Below are 20,175 nucleotides of genomic sequence, written 5' to 3' on the forward strand. Positions count from 1 at the left end.
ACCATCTGCTAAATTAGCTTTCTCTTTCTAACCAAGAGGCCCAGTCATATTTCTACAGCTTGCAGCAGCTCCATAGTTGGGCTACCTTACAAAGTATATCCATGGCCCAATAAACTGCTAGGTCATCTTCTGAGCCCCAACTTTCCTGTGTCCCCACAGGCATCTGACCCATCCATCCTCTCTCAGGGAGGGTACAGCCCGTGGAAGCTTGATACTCACCATCTCTTCTAACTGATTCTGAATCTGCCTGTGAACTTCTGCCATCTGGAAGAGTACATCCCCTAAAAAGATAAGATCGCAGCAGGGAAAGAAAAGAAAAGGGGGGGAAGACAGAGAAGGGACATAAAGGAAAGTTAAGTTAAATGCTCCAAGTTCTCTATATACATCACCCATATCCATACATCTGGGACAGCTGAGGCATTGATTCTAGTGGGATAAAAGGGCAGACACCACAGAGCTGGCACTTTGTAGTTGACGGTTCCAGGAACTGACTCAGTGGCGTTTGGGGATTCATGGAGGATGGCATAATTCAAATGAAAAACTTGTTTAAACTATGTGATGGGCATGCAGAGTCATAGCTGCTTGGGGACAGGAGGATGTATTTCAAAGCCTTCCTGAGGCCTCTTCTGATTATGCAAATGCCAGAAAGGAGATAAGAAGGGGCAACATCACCACCAAAACCCAGAATATATCGTATGAACAAACACCTCTGGGACCCTGAAACGTATGAATAACTTGGCACCCAAGGGGTAGCTGGGATGGTAAGATGAAGTGGTGGTATGGAAAGTCCCTGAAAGGCAGGGATTTATCAATGCCTCTCCAATGGTGAAAAGAATTTCGTTCAAAATTTTAAAATAACGAATCTGACAGATGAAGGGTATGGGTATGTTTAATATAAAATGCACCAAAATGTATGTATGCACTTTCCACAAGTAAACACCCCAAACCACCTCCAAAAGTTAAGCTCTAACAGGCTAATGATCACTTTTGGTTGTCTGGACTAACGACAGAATACCTACTGAGGCAAGCCTCGTCAGGGAAAGACTCCAAAGGCTTATTTAGTTCAAAGGCTCCAGAATCAGACCATTTCATTATTCTAGTCTGCTGTTTAGGGATGAGTGAACAGAGGGAGAAATGGAGAGCCTGGTTCCTAGATTTCGGGGTGGGAGAGAGGGAGCGACTATTTCTAGTTCCAGTTGTTTTTCTGACGTCCCTTTGAGTTTCATTTATTAAACCTTTAAGTTGTATTTATTAAATGAAAGATAAATTAGAAGTCCTGTAGGATGACCCAAGGTCCCTCCACGTATAAGTTGAATGTTTTAGGTTCCAATTAGGAAAACACAAGCATAGGTCTGTCTGCAGAGGTGTTTGCCTGCAGAGGATTAATGATTGGATCTTGCATGCTACTGGAGGTCTGCAGCAATCTGTACATGGCAGGCAGGCAGGCAGGCAGGCAGCAAAATCCTCCTGGGGGTTTCTGGTGCTCAGAGGAACTGAGTCAAAAGCAGAAAGGCCCCTTGGGAAAAACGGAATGCTTTCTACTTTTGCCCTTCTCTCTTTAATGCACTTCTTCAGTACAGAAACACTTCAGAGATTCTGACAGTTCCTTGGCCCATTTGCAAAACACAGATTAAGAAATTCAAATTGTAGCTGAGCAAAAACTAACTACTGCTACAGGTCATTTCAATCCTGGATATTAACAATAGGGATTCCATTTAACACTTGTCTTGGCTATTTATATTTTCCACTGGTTTTGCAATTGCCTGGATTAATTTATCCCTAGGATGACAGCTCTGGAAGGCAGACTGATGGTGAAGTTCTGGGTCTCAGCCATTATAGGAGGGGGTAGGGTGCGACCATGTGGCTTAGTGGAAAGAGAGAAGATTTGGAAGCAGAGCACCTGGGTGTACTACTTACTAACTGTGACTTTGAATTAGTAAGTCCCTTCACCTCACTTAGCCTCAGTTTTCTCATCTGTAAAACAGGATGAGGGTGGACTGGATAATCTTAAAGTCCTTTATAGCTCTAAAATCCCATCCTTCCCCTTTATACTCTCCCCCTACTCAAAAAAAAAATCACAACACAGAATGGCTAGAAGGAACCTATACACATACCCAATGAAACCTGGGTGGGATGAAGAGGTGGGAATTTACCCTCAGGGTCAGCTGCTCCCTCCCCTGCAAACTCCAGATTTCCTATGTAGTTAGTTCCAAGTGCCCCCATTCCATTATTCCCCTCCAAAACTTGATTAACAGCTTCCCAGTTGTACTCTAGGCTGAGGCCAGCAGTTTCAACACTGCTCTGTTAATGGCCTTTAAGCAGGGGATCTAGAGAAGAAGCCAGTAATGGAGAGATCTGCTTCCACAAAGCCTCGAAGCAAAACCCCAGGGGAGGGAACAAAAGGGCCAGGAGGTAGGAGCACAGACTGCTCACTCAAACCAGTTACACCAGGGATCAGAATACCAGGGGTTACCAAAAATCACTCTCTGCTTATGTGCTCCAGATAACAGAAAACAAGGGATCTCCTTGAGGAATTTCTGGAATCTTCTGAAACATTCAGGCCTTATTTTCCTAATTCTACTAAAAACTCTGCAAGCTGTGGTTGGCCACAACTCAACAATAAATAATTAAGTTCACTCATTACATAACTAACTACAGGCTGAGGCCAAGTAATTTGTCCTCTTTGGCACTCAGTTTCCTCCTCTGTAAAAATGAAGGGTTGGATGAGAAGGTCCTAAAGATCTCTCAAAGCCCTGACATTTTTTATTTTGGCCATTTTCTTAAACTCTGAAGAGAAAGGTGATTCTGCTTTTTGTTTTTGTTCTTGTTTTTTTTTTTTTTAAGGCAGTTGGGGTTAAGTAGCTTGTCCAGGGTCACACAGATACTAAGTGTGAAGTGCTTGGTCTGAGGCCGTATTTGAAATCAGGTCCTCCTGACTTCAGGGCCGGTGCTCTATCCACTGTGCCACCTAGCTGCCCTGAGAAAGGTGATTTTGAACATGCAACATGGTTGTTGTTCAGTTATGTCCAACAACTCTTTATGACCCCATTTCTTGGGAAAGATATTGAAGTGGTTTGTCATTTCCTTCTCCAGCTCAATTTACAGATCAGGAAACTGAGGCAAACAGGATTAAATGAGTTGGCCAGCATCACACACCTAGTAAGTGTCTGAGGTCAGATTTGAACTCAGGAAGATAAGTATTCCTGACTCCAGGTCCAGAGCTCCATCCATTGTACCACCTAGCTGCCCCCATGATAGAGGTTTATGTGTACATGTGTATATAACACATATATTGTTGTTCAGTTGTGTCTGATTGTTCATGACCTCATGGACCACAGCACACCAATACATGGGGTTTTCTTGACAAAGATATTGGAGTAGTTTGCCATGTCTTACTCCACTAGATTAAGGCAAACAGAGGTTAAGTGACTTGCCCAGGGTCACACAGCTAGCAAGTTTCTGAGGCCATGTTTGAACTCGGTTCTTCCTGACTCCAGATCCAGAGCTTTATCCACTGAGTCACCTAGCTGCCTCCTAGGTCCTCTTGGACCTAGCTATAATACAGACAGTTCTGGCTTTATGTAAATTCACATTATGCAAATTCAACTCTATGTAAAGAATTCTGAAAGAAATTTGCATTCCAAAAAAACCCTATGTTCTCTTTACTGTACAGTACTGTGCGAGCGCAAGCTCTCTCTCTCTCTCTCTCCCTGCCCCCCACCTCCTGCCCCTAGGCTTCATGCTCAGCAGCCTCCTACTCACCCACCCCTAGCTGTCTGCAATACCTCTGATTTTGAACTTCTCTTCCCAGTCCTATAATTGCTATTAATACATATATATGCCAGAGAGTATTTAGGTCTTTATTCAAGGATTGGTAATAATAGTACTAACATTTCTACAGCACTTTGCTAAGTGTTTTACACAGTTTATCTCATTTGATCCTTATAACAATCCTATGAGGTAGGTGCTATTATTATCTTCCCATTTTATAGATGAGGAAAGTGAGGTAAGAAAGAGGTTAAATGATTTACCTAAGGTCTTGTGGCTGATAAGTATTTGAAGTAGAACTCAACCCAGGTCTTCCTGACTCCAAGTCCAATACTTTATCTACCATGCTATCTAGATAGCTTTAGCCGTGCTACCAAAATCCACCATTTCTCAAAGAACCACTATCTAGCAAATAGTCTGTCAGGAGTAGGGAACTCGCAGCCTCGAAGTCACATGTGGCCCTCTCAGTCCTCAAGTGTGACCCATTGGCTGAATCCTAAACTTCAATCAAAGGGCTGCACTTGAGGACCTACAGCTCCATATGTGGCCTTGAGGTTGCAGGTTCCCCACCCCTAGCTTCATGGAAACACACCAAATCTGATAGGTAGAAGCCATTTCCTTTTTTTTTTTCCTTTTTTATTTGTTTTTGCTAGGCAATGGGGTTAAGTGACTTGCCCAAGGTCACACAGCTAGTAAGCATCAAGTGCCTGGTCTGAGACTGGATTTGAACTCAGGCCCTCCTAACTCCAGGGCTAGTGCTCTATCCACTGCACCACCTAGCTGCCTGTTGTGGAAGCCCATTTCAAACAAACCGTGAAGGCTTTTCTCTTCCTTGAAACCCCCAGCACCCCCAAGACCATCTCCTATTCATAGTCTTGATTCCAAAGCTGTCCTAAATCCTGGCCCCTTTTGCTTTCCCCATTATACATTCTCCAGTGCTAGTTATAATCACCCAACCGCCCTCCTCCAAGCCACGAGATTTGGGAATAGACTTTATTACTGGTCCCTTGTGTCTGCCAAACAAGGTTCCCTTCTCCTCCTAATTATATAAGAACACACTCAAAATAGGCTGCTTATAATATGCAGAATTTGGCCAGCTACTGAAGCTCTAAGAAACTGATTTATGCTCCCTCATGCAGGACAAAGGGACCACTTTGGCAAAAACTTAACACTATATGGATTCCTGTCTAGGGAGGCTGGGGAAAAGAAGATGGGTGCTTTCCAAAAGAAGCACTAGGAGAGAGAACCTACCCAATAGTGGAAACCAAAGCTACTGTTTGCCAGAAAAAATATTTGCTTCACTAGGAAGTTACAAGAAACTCTATGTCATCATTTATTATACTATGGTATCAGTCCAACTCCATGAGAGTAACTTCCAAGATGGCAGCAAAAGCTGGCAGGCCCGCAAGATTCACCTCAACTGGCAGAGGAATTCAGATTAGTCATGGCAGAGAGGCCATATATAAATCCTGATCACCTCAAAAGACTAAGTTTATCACCCAATCTAGATCATAGTAGCTATGGTCTAATGGCCCCCAGACCATTCTTTTTTAAGAAGTTTAGCACCTGGCTTACAGTCTTCCTCTCCTCCCAACTCTCATCCTCATACTAGGAGACTTCAACATACAGGCTGATGCTCCCTAAAATACCCAAACTTCCCAATTCTTCCTCTCCTCACCCTCAAGCCACAAATAGGGAAAGCCATACCCTGAATCTTTCCATAGTCCACAATGGCCAGGAGATGGAAAGAGTTGCCATCACTTAAGATAACCCCTCTTCTCTTACCTTACCCCTTCCGGTAGCCCTAGAATCTGAGGCCTAGACTGTTCCAGAATCCAACCAGGAGGCAAGGCAGCTGCAAAAGTGAGCACCAATGGGCGTCCTACCCTGACTTCCTGCCCATCTCATCCTTGCTTCTGACTGTGCTGGAGCCAATCCAAGATTTGGGAAGAGTCATTACTACCACCAGGCTGCCTTACCTTTTCCCTCTACCTAGGCTGCTTGACTGCTCCTAGAGCTTCAATGAGATGGGGGCCAACAACTCCATTCCTTTCCTTGCTGTCTGCCCTGAAGTCTCCCCCTCACCCCATCTTAATTACTTATGAAAACTAAGGACATCTGTACCTTGCCGAGTACCCCACTTTTGTACTCTTAGGACTTCTGGGCTTTTTAATCTGCTCTGCAGTTGAACTTTCTTTTCCATTTCCACCCAGTTTGAATGATCAGAGTGTCTCACTTTCTTTATTTCTAGCCAGCATTTAGTACAGTGCTTAGCACAAAGTAAGTGCTTAATAAATGATCTAATACCTCTATCTCTTTACTTTCTTCTTTCCCCAATTTTAACCTTGTGGTTAAAACAGTTCAATTTTGCATTGTCTTCCAATCTCCCACCCTTCACACCTTTGTCCTATCACAACTCATGACCTGCCAAACTCCAACTTTGAATTACTTCCCCCATCTCCCTCCCCCTCTCTCTAACCATCTCAGCTGAAAATTTTGCCTCATATCTTTCTGAGAAAATGGAGGTCATTTGCCATGAACTTTTTTCTCCCTAATCTTCATCATTACTTCTCCTGATACAATCCTCCACTCTGCTCCTTTGCTCTCTAATGAGTTTGCTCTTCTCCATGACAAGCCCAATCCTTTCACCTTTAATCCTTTCTCCTTCAGCAAATTGTCCCCACAATCATTCCCCTATATCTCTCTAATCTCCAGTGTCTCTCCTGTTTGTTGGTTTCTTCTCTGCTCCCTACATACTTTCCCAAGTCTCCCATCCTTAAAAAATCTTCACCAGATCCCACCATCCCCTTATCACCTTATAGCTCTCCTCTAAAGTTTTCCCCTATATCTCTAGCTTTTCCCCTCCCAAAGCCATCTCATTTTAAAGAAGAGAAAGAGAAAAACTGAGCACAATTGATCATTACATCAAAAAAGAATCTGACCATATGAGGCAATAAATTGATCATTACATCAAAAAAGAATCTGACCATATGAGGCAATATAGGACAACATATGGTCTATAGGCATAACAATATTGTCATACTCATGGACTGCCCCTCCCCCTCCCTTACCTCTGCAAAAGATAAAAGTAAGGAGTCTTCCGATATCTCTTCTTTTGAGTTTTATTTGTCCTTTGTAATTTTGCAAAATTCATTTTCAGTTGTTTTGTAGTGGTTGTTCCTTCTATTTACATTGCTGTCTTCGTTGGGTTACATTAACACTTTGCATCAGTTCATCTAAGTCTTTCTATGATCTTTATTCATCACAATTTTTAGTTCTTACAATATTCTTATTATTTCTTACAATAAATATTCCATTCCATTCATATACCACAATTTGTTTAGCCATTTCCCAATCAATGCATAAATACATATTTATCTATCTATCTATATCTATATATCTATATATATATATATATACTTTGTTTCCAATTCTTTGCTACCACAAAAAGTGGAGCATGCACTGTTGACCACCTTCTCCTTCTAGATACTGTCTCTTCACTAGATTTCCATTGACACTCCTCTCTTCTTTTACCCATTTGACAACTTCTTCTAAGTCTCCTTTGTTAGTTCTTTATCCATACCCCATCCCACAACCCTCCAAATGTGAGTTTACCCCAATAATTCTCTTTTCTTACCTAGGAGAATGCAAGCTCCTTGAGGGCAGAAAATGCTTCATTTTGTACTTTCTACCCTCAGGTCTTGGTAAAGAGCTTGGCATATAGTAGGTGCTCAATAAAAGATTGTTGATCGATTCACTCTCTATACTCTCTTATTCAGTTGCTATATCAGTTCTCATGGGTACAGTTATGATCTAGAGATCATAATTGTAGAGACCTGTAGAATGTTGGGTGGACTCCTATGGAAAACTTTTGGGACTACGTGGAAGAGAGTAGCACAGGATGGGCAAACATGGATGGTTGAGCATCACTGGATAGGTCTGAATCACTGGAAGAGTTCATAAATCTATCAGATCACAGATTCATTTGAGTGATGTACATGCCTCCCAGATCTATATATCTAAGCTCCCGTCTCTCCTAAACTCTAGTCCCACACTAAAAAACTACCTTTTAGACATTTAAAACCAGATGACCCATAAGATTCAACCTGTCCAGTACAGAACTAATTATTTTCCCCCTATACCCAGCCTTCTCCCTAACCTGAAGGATGAGAATGTATTTATCAGGTACTTATACTATGCCAAGTATTAGGAATGCAAACAGAAAAATGGAGTGCTCTCGGTGCTCTCAGATAGTTCACTCTAATTGGGGCCAAATAACATGGAAGATTCAGCTACAGAGCAGATAAGAAACCCCTCTACTCTTAAGGGTATAATAGTGGGGCAAAATGATAAGGCCAAAGGGACTTCAGGTTACATGGACAGATAAGATGACAGATCCAGAGGTCAGCGGGCATAAAGGCAGGGCAGAGGACCTTAGGGGGCAAAACAGGACACACAGTAAGGCATCTCATCAGCAGGAACAGAATTATTGACTGCTATCTCTCATTCAAGCCCTGTGGCCATTCAAGCAGCCTAGGAGAAAAAAGGCAGGAGGTAGGGACCCCACAGTGGGGGCAAGCCTTCCCATTACCTGGTTGCCTCTAGTGAGTTCTGGGACTGCCAGGCCGGAGAAAGAAAACGATAAGGGAGAAAGATGACCTATTTCTTCCCCATTTCTGTTAAAAGCACCCACTGTCTTTCTAATCTCTTAGATATGGAATCTCAGTGTTATCCTCAATTTCTCCTAATTCCTTACCCCTTATATCTAAGCAGCTGCCAACACATGCCATTTCTGCCTCCACCTCATCTCTCTTATCCATCCATTTCTCATTACTCACACAACTACCACCTTGGTTCAGGTTCTCATAACCTTGTCTGGACTAAGTAAATGACCTCCTAATTGATCCCCCTGCTTCAAGTCTCTCCAATCCATGCTCTACCTAGCTGCCAACATGATGCTCCCTAAGCACAAGCCTGACCACACCACTCCCCAACACTCAATAACCAGTAGTGGCTGCCTATTGCCTCTAGAATAAAATACAAACTCCTCTTAGATTCTCTACAGTCTAGACAAAATGGCCTTCTTGCTGTTACTCACACATATTATTCCATCTCCCATCTCAACCCTTTGTACTGGCTGCCCCTTATGTCTGGAATGCTCTTTCTTCTCACCTCTGTCTCATAAAATCCCTCACTTTTGTCAAGACTCACACAAGAACCACCTTCTACATGGAGCTTTTTCTGATCCCCCAGTTGCTAGAGCCCTACCTACCAATACCACTTTATATTCATTTTCTATTTATTCTCTACATATTTACATATGTACACAATGGACAGCAATAATGGCTAGTCATTTATATCACACTTTAAGATTTGCAACATGCTTTACAATATGTTAATTTATTTGATCCTCACAATAACCTTGTAAGAGAGGTGCTATTATTAGTCCCATTTTACAGATAAGTAAGCAGAGGCTTCAAGAGGTAAAGTGACTTGCTCAGGGTCACACAACTACCAAGTGTCTGAGGCATGATTTGAATTCAGGTCTTCCTGACTGCATTCCTGCGCTCTATCCACTGTGGCTGTCCATATTTTCTCCCTCTTCTCTACTCGCTCCTTGAGAGCAAGGACTGATTCATTTCTGTTACTATATATTCAGTATCTAGGACAGTGCTTGACAGCTAGTAATGCTTAATAAATGCTTTTTGATTGATTGATTAATGAAGATGGGGTTAAAAAAAATCCAACCACATCAGAGTCCCATACACATATATTTTACTTTATTGTGCTCAGGTTTAGTTACTAAGAAAACTCCACTTGACTGAAGAACCTGGTATTAACTAGATGTTATTTGGTTGGGGAAGAGAGAGCTGACATGAAAAGAATTTACAATGTAAATGGAAAGACAAAAGACAAAAGCATAACACAAAAGAAATCTAGTTGAGAACAACTTCAAAAAGGTAGGTAGGTAGGTGTGGTGGAAGAAAACAATAACAAGCCTGGTAGGTTAAACGACCTCCAAAGTCCCTTTTCTAGCTCTAAAATTCCATGATTCCAAGAAAGGGGGTGGGGTGGCTAGGTGCCACAGCAGATAGAACACTAGCCCTGGAGTCAGAAAGACTCATGTTCCCGAGTTCAAATCTGGCCTCAAACACTTACTAGCTATGTGACACTGGGCAAGTCACTTAATCTTGCCTGCCTCAGTTTCCTCATCTGTTAAATGAGCTGGAGACAGAATAGGCAAACCACTCCAGTATATTTGCCAAGAAAAACCCAAATGGAGTCATGAAGAGTTGGACACAACTAGACTAATGGACTGAACAACAACAACAATGAAAAGAGGAGATGATGAAACATAGGAGGTGGGGTGGGAAAGATACAAACAAAAACAAGAACATGAATCTAGAAGGAACCACTCAGTCCAACTAGTATACACATCACTTAATTCAATTAAATAAATATTTGCTGAGGACCACAGAGTGCATAGTGTTAGAGCAGACACCATCATGGTATGATGATACTGAGCATTCCACAGTCACAGCTCCAAGAAAAAAAATGGAAATTATTCTCATCACTAACTTCAATTAACTCTAAGATCCCAAATGCCTCATAGCTCTATAATAACAAATCCTGCCACTGAGGAAGAAGATGCAGAGGACAGAAAAGCTATAAATGTCCCAACTCTTGTGGGCTCACTCCAAGATCCTTTTCCATGTTGTAATAAAGTACGATCATGCCTATCTCTCCATAGAGATTCTTTATTAAGGAGCCAGCCACTCCTTTGAAGAAGACAACCACTGCTCCTAGTAGAAACTGGCAAGGCAAGCATGGCCCCAAAACACCTGCTCCCTTGGGAACAGAAGAAAACCACAGCTGCCACAGCAAAAATGGCTTCATGTGGTCCGCAGGAAGCCCACAACTGCATGTGGTTAAAGGTAAGCTACACAGTAAATAGAGAAATGAATGAATCCCAGATTTATGAGCTCAGTATTCCTACCAGCCCTAGACCTGGAGAAGAAGGCAGCCTGGCAAAGGGAAGACAAGGTATAGTCATGTATACTGTTCTTGTTCAGCATTCTCTTCCTTGGCCCACAATTCCAAACCTGAACTAACCCCTTTACTGGGCATCATGAATCTGCAGGAGAGGCTCCAGAATGTACTAAATGAATGGTTGTTTGGATGACAGGAAGGGTGCCTTCTCGGTGCAAGCACAATGGACTCCAGTACTAGAAGGGCCAAGTCCCTCTCTCTTCCAATGACCTTTTTTTTTTTTCCATTTTTAATAAACACTTTATTTACCGACCAACAAAGCAGTTCTAAAACCGTAGCTTCTGGAAGAACCGCTTGTTTATGCCTGTCTTGTACCTTTCCTCAAATGTGACCTCTGCCTCCCTCCTCACCTTACGTTTTAGTGCAAGGTCACGGGACACATCCCTGTTGACAAGTGTTTTGTCCAATGGCATATCCACAGAGTATCTGGTGGGCATGAGGTGGTTGTAGTTATAAACTTTCACAAAGGACTTGATTTTTGATCTCTTGGCAATCCTCTTTTCGCCCATTGCTGCAGTCACTTTGCGAGGGTAGCGGTCAATACCTGCCACCAAGGCATGGGGCCTGTTGGAGGTCCCATCATCAATGTTCTTGACGATGACGGCTCTGCACCCGGAGTACCGCCCGGCCAGGACCAGCACCAACTTCCCGGGTTTCATGAACTTGCCCATTTTGACATGAAGCGGGTCTCTCCTAGAGCCAAAAGGAAGGCAACACGCTCCCAATGACCTTTAAAGGACCAGATGCAGTGGCTGAGGAGCAGTAGGGCTCAACTGGCATTTCAAAGTGTCAAATGACTAGGCCTGGCACCCTCGTCAAGGGTGTTTGCTAATGAAGCTGCCTCTTCCAATCTTGTCTAAACTCATGAATCCTGGGTAAGAAGGAATAGTGCAGGAAGAGAAAAAGGGTATCCCTTTACGATGAGGTCTGACCATTCTTAAGCAGTGAGATCTTCCACAACAGAGCCTGTATCTTTTATTGACACGTACCCAGCACCGGCCCAAGAGCAAACAATATGGAGGCAGCATGATATAGTGGAAACAGCCCTGGAGCTACAGCCACTCACTCCCTACTTGTGAGACCCTGCCCAGGTCACTTCATCTCACTGGGCCTCAGTTTTCTGAGGGGGTTGGACTTGATGAATTCTAAATTCCCTCCAGTTCTAAAGCTATGACCCCAAGATCCTAATTATTCTTTTACCGTGTTATCTAGAAAGTACCTAGAACAGGGCCTGGAACATACAGGCACTGAATAAATGCTTGTCAATTGACTAATTTGGAAACAAAGCTAGCCATGCTGACCTCTTATATGCTGCTAATATGCAGTCAAAATCTGATAATGTGTATTGCACGATCTTGGTCCTAGAGAACTGATCAACTGCTTGGAAGAGGCAACTTCATTAGCAGCCACACTCTTCCCCAAATGTGGTCTACACCGTAAGATATGGTTGCTGTATTGGCTGACTTTGCCAACAATGAGCGTGGTGTGATCAAGTACTAGACCTGAATAAGTCTTCCTGTGTTCAAATCCTGTCGCACACATTTACTAACTACGTGACCTCAGGCAAATCACTAGCTCTTTCAACCTGAGTTTCCTCATCTGTAAAATGGGGCTAATCATGGCACAGGGTTATTGTGAGGAACAAATGAGATCATCTAAACAAAGTACTTTGCAAACCTTAAAGCATTATATAAATGCTAGCTATTATTATTTTCTTATTATATTCTTTTGCTTGTTACAAAGAATGCTTCAATGAAGTAGGGAGCTCCAAGAAGAAACGATGGTGGTGTTAAAAAGATAAGGCAATCCCGGAGACTTTCAAAGCGGGGAAGGTCAATTTCATTACTTACACAGGAACCGAAGAAATGCCATGCTGTTAAACAGAAATAAAATCATTTTTAAAAGTTAAAATAAAGGTATTTTCCCTTATAGACAATAATGTTGACATTTCTTCCCCGGGTATTAGTGATCCACACTTTCTTGCTCAGTACCTTTGGGTGATTAGTACTTACGAAATGACTGCCATAAGTGACTACCATAACTGGACTACATGGATTGAGATCGAACTCCAGAATATGAGAATGCCCTCATCAACAGTAAACACTCTTTTTTCTTTTTGGTTAGGCAATGGGGTTAAGTGATTTGCCCAAGGTCACATAGCTAGTAAGTGTTATGAATCTGAGGCCGGATTTGAACTCAGGTCCTCCTGAATCCAGGGCCAGTGTTCTATTCACTGCCCCACCTAGCTGCCCCCTGTAAACATTCTTTTAACCAAAGTTTTATCCAACTAGCTGATAATAGTACCCAGCTAACATTTCCTAAGGCAGTTTAAACAAAAGCAACTGCCAAATGAAGATTAAGTCATAAAGGCAAAACATTCTTACCATCAACGGGTGCAATGGGCAAATACGGGTGCCAGGTCTAGAGTCAAGAAGACTCATCTTCCTGAGGACAAATGTGACCTCAGATGCTTACTAGCTGTGTGACCCTGGGCAAGTCACTCGACCTCTGTTTTCCTCGGTTTTTATCAACTATAAAATAGGGATGATAATAATAGCACTGAGGGCAGCTAGGTGGTGCAGTGGATAGAGCATCTGATTTGGAGTCAGAAAGACTCATCTTTCTGAGTTCAAATCCAGTCTCAGAAACTTATTAGCTGTGTGACCCTGGGCAAGTCACTTAACTATGTTTGCCTTAGTTTGCTCATCTCTCAAATGAGCTGGAGAAGGAAATGGTAAACCACTCCAGTATCTTTGCCAAGAACACCCCAAAGAGGGTCACGGACACGGCTGAAATGACTGAACAGTAACAAAACAATAATAGCACTTACCTCTCAGGGTGGTTGTGGGAAGCAAATAAGACAATTAATTTGTTAAGCACTTTGAGAACTTTAAAGCTCTATATAAATGCTAGCTATTCTTAACACACCATATGTCTGGACACAGAGTTGGCACCATAATTATCACACGAAGTTGATGTCAAGATGAAGAAAATGGGATCTGATATTAAATGGACCTATTTCTTTCTAAGTTTCTACATAAGAGATGTAAGAGAAATGATTGAGAAGAAAGCAAATTATTCCCCAAAGGGCATTCTTGAACTTGGTACCAAAAATAGTACTTGAAATTACTCAAGTATAATATGGGGTTAGGGACACCAACAGCAAATTGAATGTCTTTTTCTACCTATCAAATCTCATGGTGTTTGTTGAAATTTGGAGGGGTTATCAAAACACATAAAAAACTTCTCATGATCTGAAATGGGATCATGGTCCATCTGAGCTGTGATTCTGCACCTCACGCCAAGACTGCCTAACTCATCAATGGCTACTTAAAGACAGCTTGCACACAGTGGGGAGAGTAGACAAAAAGCAACACAGGGTAAAATTATTTCCACAGTTCCAAATCTCAATCTGGTTGCTGAACAAAATAATGCCACATAGTGCATTTTTTGAACTAATTTTATGAGCATCTACAGGAGGCCATATAAAGTTTAAAATGTACAAGGCAGTGGTATGAGATGTTGTGCTAGCTACCAAACATTTAATTCCTGCTGTGCTATAAGATGCATCCCCAAACTGGAAGGTGTTTGGGGGAGGGGGGGAACCCAGTTAGGTGTGAAAGACCTAGTCTAGTAGACAAGCAAGATCAAGCAGTGACCAAGGCATTATGTCAAGGTCATCTCATAAACCAACTGCTTAAATGGCTCAAAGAAGCTTAAACATTCAATACCATAAGTCCAAAGAGATTCCAAATAGTCTCATTTGTCCAGAAGAGGTAGTTTTTCTGCTAGGTCACTGAAGAAAAACATCTTCAGTAAGCTTTATTATCTCTTTCCTTTTTGGGTTCCAGGAAGGAATGATGGATAAAAGGGCTTTTGGGGCTGGAAAATATTTTCTTCAAAAGCATCACAGGATCAGAATTTCCAGTAGCTGGAGAGCATTTTGTTTTGTTTCTTTTTCTCCCATTTCACTCCCACATTTGTACCTTTCCATCTTTACCCTGCTTCTAATGAAACTGGAAGAAAGGAACTAAAATCTTTCCCTATCCAATCCTGGTGATCTGGAGAAGGAAAGAGGCAGGGCAGACCCGGAGAGATAGTCCAAAACATGTGCAGAAACAACTCATCCATTTAAGCATGGCTCCCAGACCAAGGACACATGTAAGATCTAAACTCGAAAAACAGGGTTTAAAATAGGTTCTGGTATCCAGCTGGCACCACAGTAAACTAGAAGAGTAAGTCAAAATAAATCAACACAAAGATCCATCATCTGATAGAGACTGTCATGGTTTTGAAGAATGTAAATAGTTCTGGGATGAGTGGGTCAGTTATTTTGGTCCTGTACAGCCACTCAACAAATCACCTCTAAGGAAGTAGAGGGGGGAGGGGAGTGGAGAGAAGGGGACAGTGGGACATTGCAAGTATAACATGATGTATGTGTATCACACCCAAAGAGAGGCAAACAAGTTTCAGAGTGCACCCAGTGAACACAGTCAGAAAAATTCTCGAACCACAAAATATTAACCTCGCCCAGTTTGTGAAACAAAGAGCTTAGAGTTACCATTCTGTCATCTCAGAGAAACGACCTGGAAGGGATAGAATGTGATGGTTTCAATCATTTGATTTTTTTCTTTATTTTGGCAAGGGGGTGAGGGAGTAGGTAATCTTCTAATTAAATAAATCAGTCCTTTAGCGTGAAACCATGTCAAATGCATTAGCGTCCTAGAAAGAACCACCACACCCTATTCTTACCAACATCTTTTGATACCTTGGTAACTCAGGTAGCTAAAAGGCTAATTAATAATTCACTTTGCCAGTATTCTAAAAATCTATCTCTAAAGACTCTCTGGCAGGGGCAGCTAGGTGGCGCAGTGGATAGAGCACCGGCCCTGAAGGCAGGAGGACCTGAGTTCAAATCTGGCCTCAGACCAAACTTACTAGCTGTGTGACCCTGGGCAAGTCACTTAACCCCAATTGCCTAAAAAAATAAAATAAAATAAAAGACTCTCTGGTCTAGTCAAAGTGTGAAATTGGCATGGCATATCCAAACAACTCAACCCAGTTGGGAACACCCTCCCAGTATGAAAAGGGGCAAAGAGTCAAGGAAGGACTAAATCCAGCATAAATCACATTAACTTAAGTGACTCAAAGCCGATTGGCTTTTTGAGAAGAAATTCAAAAGGCTGTGCTTCCTCTTCATTTCCCCCTCCCACGATGGGAACAATGTTTTAACAATTTTTAACAATTTTTAACAATTTAATTTTTAACAATGTTACAATGTAACACATCCAGGATATATTAGGTAGCTTCTAGGCTGGAAAAACTCCCATTTTCCCCAACACCAGACAATGACAGGATGGGAAGGGGGTAGGAACAAGTATTTATTAAATGCCAGATACTGTGCTAAGCACTTAAATATTATCTCATTTGATCTTCATAACTACCTTGGGAGGTAGATGCTATTATCCCCATTTTACAGATGAGGAAATTGAGGCAGATAGAGGCTATGACTTGCCCTGGGTCACACAGTTAGCATCTGAGGCTTCATTTGAACTCCAAGATCCTTTCAGCAGTTGTTCTGTATGCAGCTTGTACTTGTCTGCTCAAGGTAGAAAAGAAACATAGCCTGCCCTACAGAGAGTTGTAAAGTAGGCAAAGGTGGTCTTCAGCGCTTTCAGCATTCTCTTCCCTCCCAGTCTCTCCCTTTTCCCCAAATGCATTAGAAAGATGGAAGTAGGATAGATTGGTGGCTTAGAGATCTACCATTTTGGGGAGGAAGGGAGAACAGAAACAAGAAGGCCAGGAGAACCTGGGTTAGAAGGGAGGAAGGGCACTAAACAAAATCTTAGAGATCAAGGTGAAACCAAAAGAAATATCAACCACTGAGGAGTCCAATTTAAAATGTCTATCACTTTGACATGAATGTCAGTGGCTATGAGGATTAATCTACATGAGGCCCATTGGGGAAACAAATTAATGTTCTTTATAGATAATGTAAAGCGAACAAAAGTTTTTTTTATTAGTTTGATGTCATTGCTCAACCATTCTGATTTTTTTTTGAAGGAGAAATTATGGCAACCAACATACAAACTAATTTGATAAGTTCATCTCAAAGATTTTTAACGGTATTTGTATCACCCACAAATAGGACACCTAAAACTCATACTATGTTAGCTGCCCTGGGCCAGTACAACTTCCATCTGGAAAGTAACAAACACACACTGAATTAAGTTGTAGATACTAATAGAAATTGATTCCATAAACTAGGGTATATCTTCAAAAGTAGGTCTGTGTGATTCAGCACTTCATTCTAGCAGACTGTCCTAGAAGGAGGCAGAAAACAGATAAGGGTGGGGGGAGGGAAGGTGGTTCCAATCTGCTGCCTATCTTTAAGATAATTATGAACTAACATTACTAGAATAGTAGTTTAGTGAAATGGAAAGCTACCACTAAGGCCTAGTCCAGAGGCTCTTAACCTGATGCCCATAAGTTTTTTCTTCATGTTTTGATAACTGTATTTCATTATGATTGGTTTCCATTTTGATATATACATTTTATTTCATGCATTTAAAAACATTATCCAGAGAAGGGGTCTACCAGACTGCCAATTGGGATCCATGACACACACAGACAAAGGTTAAGAACCTCTGGCTGAATTCCACCTGATGGGAAGTTGGCTTCCATTAGAAACTGGAACCATTAACTAAAATGTGGGTGGGAGATATTCCTTTATTTCTCCAATTCCTTTCCTCTATAGTTTTGTCTTCAACACAATACAGCACATACACACACACAAATTCTAGTCAGCCCTTCTGACACACACAAAAAAGTTGGGTCAATGCCCAGAGAAACTTAATAGTCAGGGGTAGGAATGCTGACACATAGCGATTGTGTGATTTTAAGTAAGTTCAGGGGCAGGTAACCTGTGACCTCGAGGCCACATGTGGCCCTCTAGGTCCTCAAGTGTGGCCCTTTGACTGAATCCAAACTTCACTCAACATATCCCCTTAACAAAAGGATTTGTTCCATAAAACTTGGATTCAATCAAAAGGCCACACCCAAAGACCTAGAAGGCCACAAATGGCCTCAAGGCCCCAGGTTCCCCACCTGGGCAAGTTGCTTAACTTCTTTGTGACCTAAACAATTGCTGAATGCATTGGTAGAGGGAACTTCTTGTACCAATGAAATCAGAGGTTTGAGGGAGGTAGGGAAGAAGGGAGAAAGGGAGGGAGGGAGAAAGGGAAGGAGGGAGGGAGAGAGGAAAAGAGAAGAGAGAAGGAAAGGGAAGGGAAGAGGGAATATCATTTATAAACTGAAAATCATAATATACGGTATTCAGATTTTCCTCTTCCTTTACCAGATGACAACCACTTTGTTCCTCAGTTTTATTCATTTTAAAAATTAGAAGGTCATTGTCCCTACCTTCCAAGAAGGTCACCAGGGTAAGGGAAAAGAAAATAAGTTACTTAGGGATTCCTGGAAGAATAACAATAGTCCATAGTAAGATTTCTTCTTTTGGAGTCATATAGACATTATTAATGACAGAAGGTATTTCCAAAGAAAGTGCTAAACTATCAGATTTTTGTTTATTTTTAAAGGGAAAGTCTAGATAAATGGATTAAAAAGAGCCAATCTTCTATTTCAACCAGATCTGGCCACAACTCCCACGGACTTGACTTGTTCCCAGCAAATGCCTTGAAAGAGCTATCAATATTTCAATATCATGCTTGGTTCCCAAAGAGGGCAAAACAAACCCTTTCAGAATCTACTGGTATCTTGCAGGGAGGGATTTCGGTTAGAAAGAATTTACTGAGAGGATTATTTCTCTGTTGTGATAGGCTAAGATATGTACCTACACAGCAGGCCAGCCAACAAGACAGATAGACAGACACACATTCACACACACACACACACACACAGAGTTAATACCGTCAATCCTGATATCCTAAAGAATCGTCTTATATCTGTAAAACTGCAAATCAGAAACAAGGGAAGAAAAATTCTATCACAAAAATTCAGCATGTTCACAAAACATCCCCACTCCCAACCCAGTTTAAAGAGCCATTTGTAATACTCTCAACTCCTCAACCACAGAGATCCCCACCCATCCCTCAAGGTTTCTGATGATTTCCTCCTATAGCTCAAAACCCAAACTGGTAGGACAAGTCAATAGGGGAGGGAGCTTTGAAACACAAGAGGGTTTTGAGTAACTGAAAACCACAACACATCCGTACCTAACCACAACAACAACAATAACAAAAAGGTCTAAGGGCTCTCTCCATTATACCATCAAGGTCACAGGAAAATTCTATGCTTTTTCTTGTGGCAAAGAAGTGGAAATAAAGTGAGTGCCCATCAACTGGGGAATGGCTGAACAAAGTTGTGGTATATGTATATAATGGAATATTATTGTGCTATAAGAAATGATAAGCAGGATGGCTTCAGAAAAACCTGGAAAGATTTACATGAACTGATGCAAAGTGAAGTGAGCAGAACCAGGAGAACATTGTATACAATAACAGCAACACTGTATGATGATCAACCTCGAATGACTTAACTATTCTCAGCAGTACAATGATATAAGACAATTGCAAAGGACTCATAATGAAAAATGGTATCCCTCCAGAGAAAGAATTGATGGAATCTGAATGCACAATGAAGCACATTATTTTTCCACTTTTTTTATTTTTTCATGGTGGGATTTTTTTTGTCTGTGTTTTCTTTCACAACATGACTAATATGGAAATATGTTTTGCATGATTGTACATGCATAACCTATATCAAATTGCCTACCATCTCAGGGAGGGAGAGAATTTGGAACTCAAAATTTAAAAAAAAAGATGTTAAAAATTACTTTTGCATATAATTGGGAAAAACAAAATATTATTAAAATTCTTAAAAACTAAAAGGAAAAAGACAAGAGAAGATGAAAGTTTTAAAAAAAAAACTTTAAGTTAAGCTGGACAATTTTGTTACTATTGTGTTAAGTCTAATACACAATTTAAACAACTTCATGCAACAGAAGTTCACAGTTTCATACACACTCCTCTTTTCTGTTCTTTGTTTATTAAAATATTGAAGTTTAAATTAATAAATAAATTCATCATAAAAAATGTTTTCACTGCAGGTAGAAGTTAGTTAATCAGCTAATCATCCCAATTCTTTCATCTTCTAAGTATCAAAAGACCCCACCCAAAACATATGTTTTTTACTGACCTCCTTCAGTTTAGTCTGAGCACCCTAAACTCATAACTTTCATAAAATTCAGAGCTGGAAAAGTTCTTACACATCATCTAATCCAATCCCATTCCCCTCCAATTTTACAGAGGGCAAAATTCAGTACAGGAGGGGTTGATG

General features: G+C 41.3%; 1 protein-coding gene and 1 pseudogene across 5 annotated transcripts in view; both read right to left on the reverse strand.

Moving 5' to 3' along the window:
• Positions 1 to 20,175, reverse strand: part of BAIAP2 (BAI1 associated protein 2) — a 167,661-nt gene that overhangs the window by 71,840 nt on the left and 75,646 nt on the right. For all 5 annotated transcript variants that reach the window (XM_027850066.1, XM_027850068.1, XM_027850069.1 and 2 more), the window contains exon 4: positions 220 to 281. In XM_027850066.1, the coding sequence (XP_027705867.1) occupies positions 220 to 281 (62 nt within the window). The remainder of the gene's footprint in view (positions 1 to 219; positions 282 to 20,175) is intronic.
• Positions 11,085 to 12,427, reverse strand: LOC114034398 (annotated as a pseudogene).

This window comes from Vombatus ursinus, unplaced genomic scaffold (genome assembly GCF_900497805.2).
Source record: "Vombatus ursinus unplaced genomic scaffold, bare-nosed wombat genome assembly UNPS02008996.1, whole genome shotgun sequence".
Classification (NCBI taxonomy): domain Eukaryota; kingdom Metazoa; phylum Chordata; class Mammalia; order Diprotodontia; family Vombatidae; genus Vombatus; species Vombatus ursinus.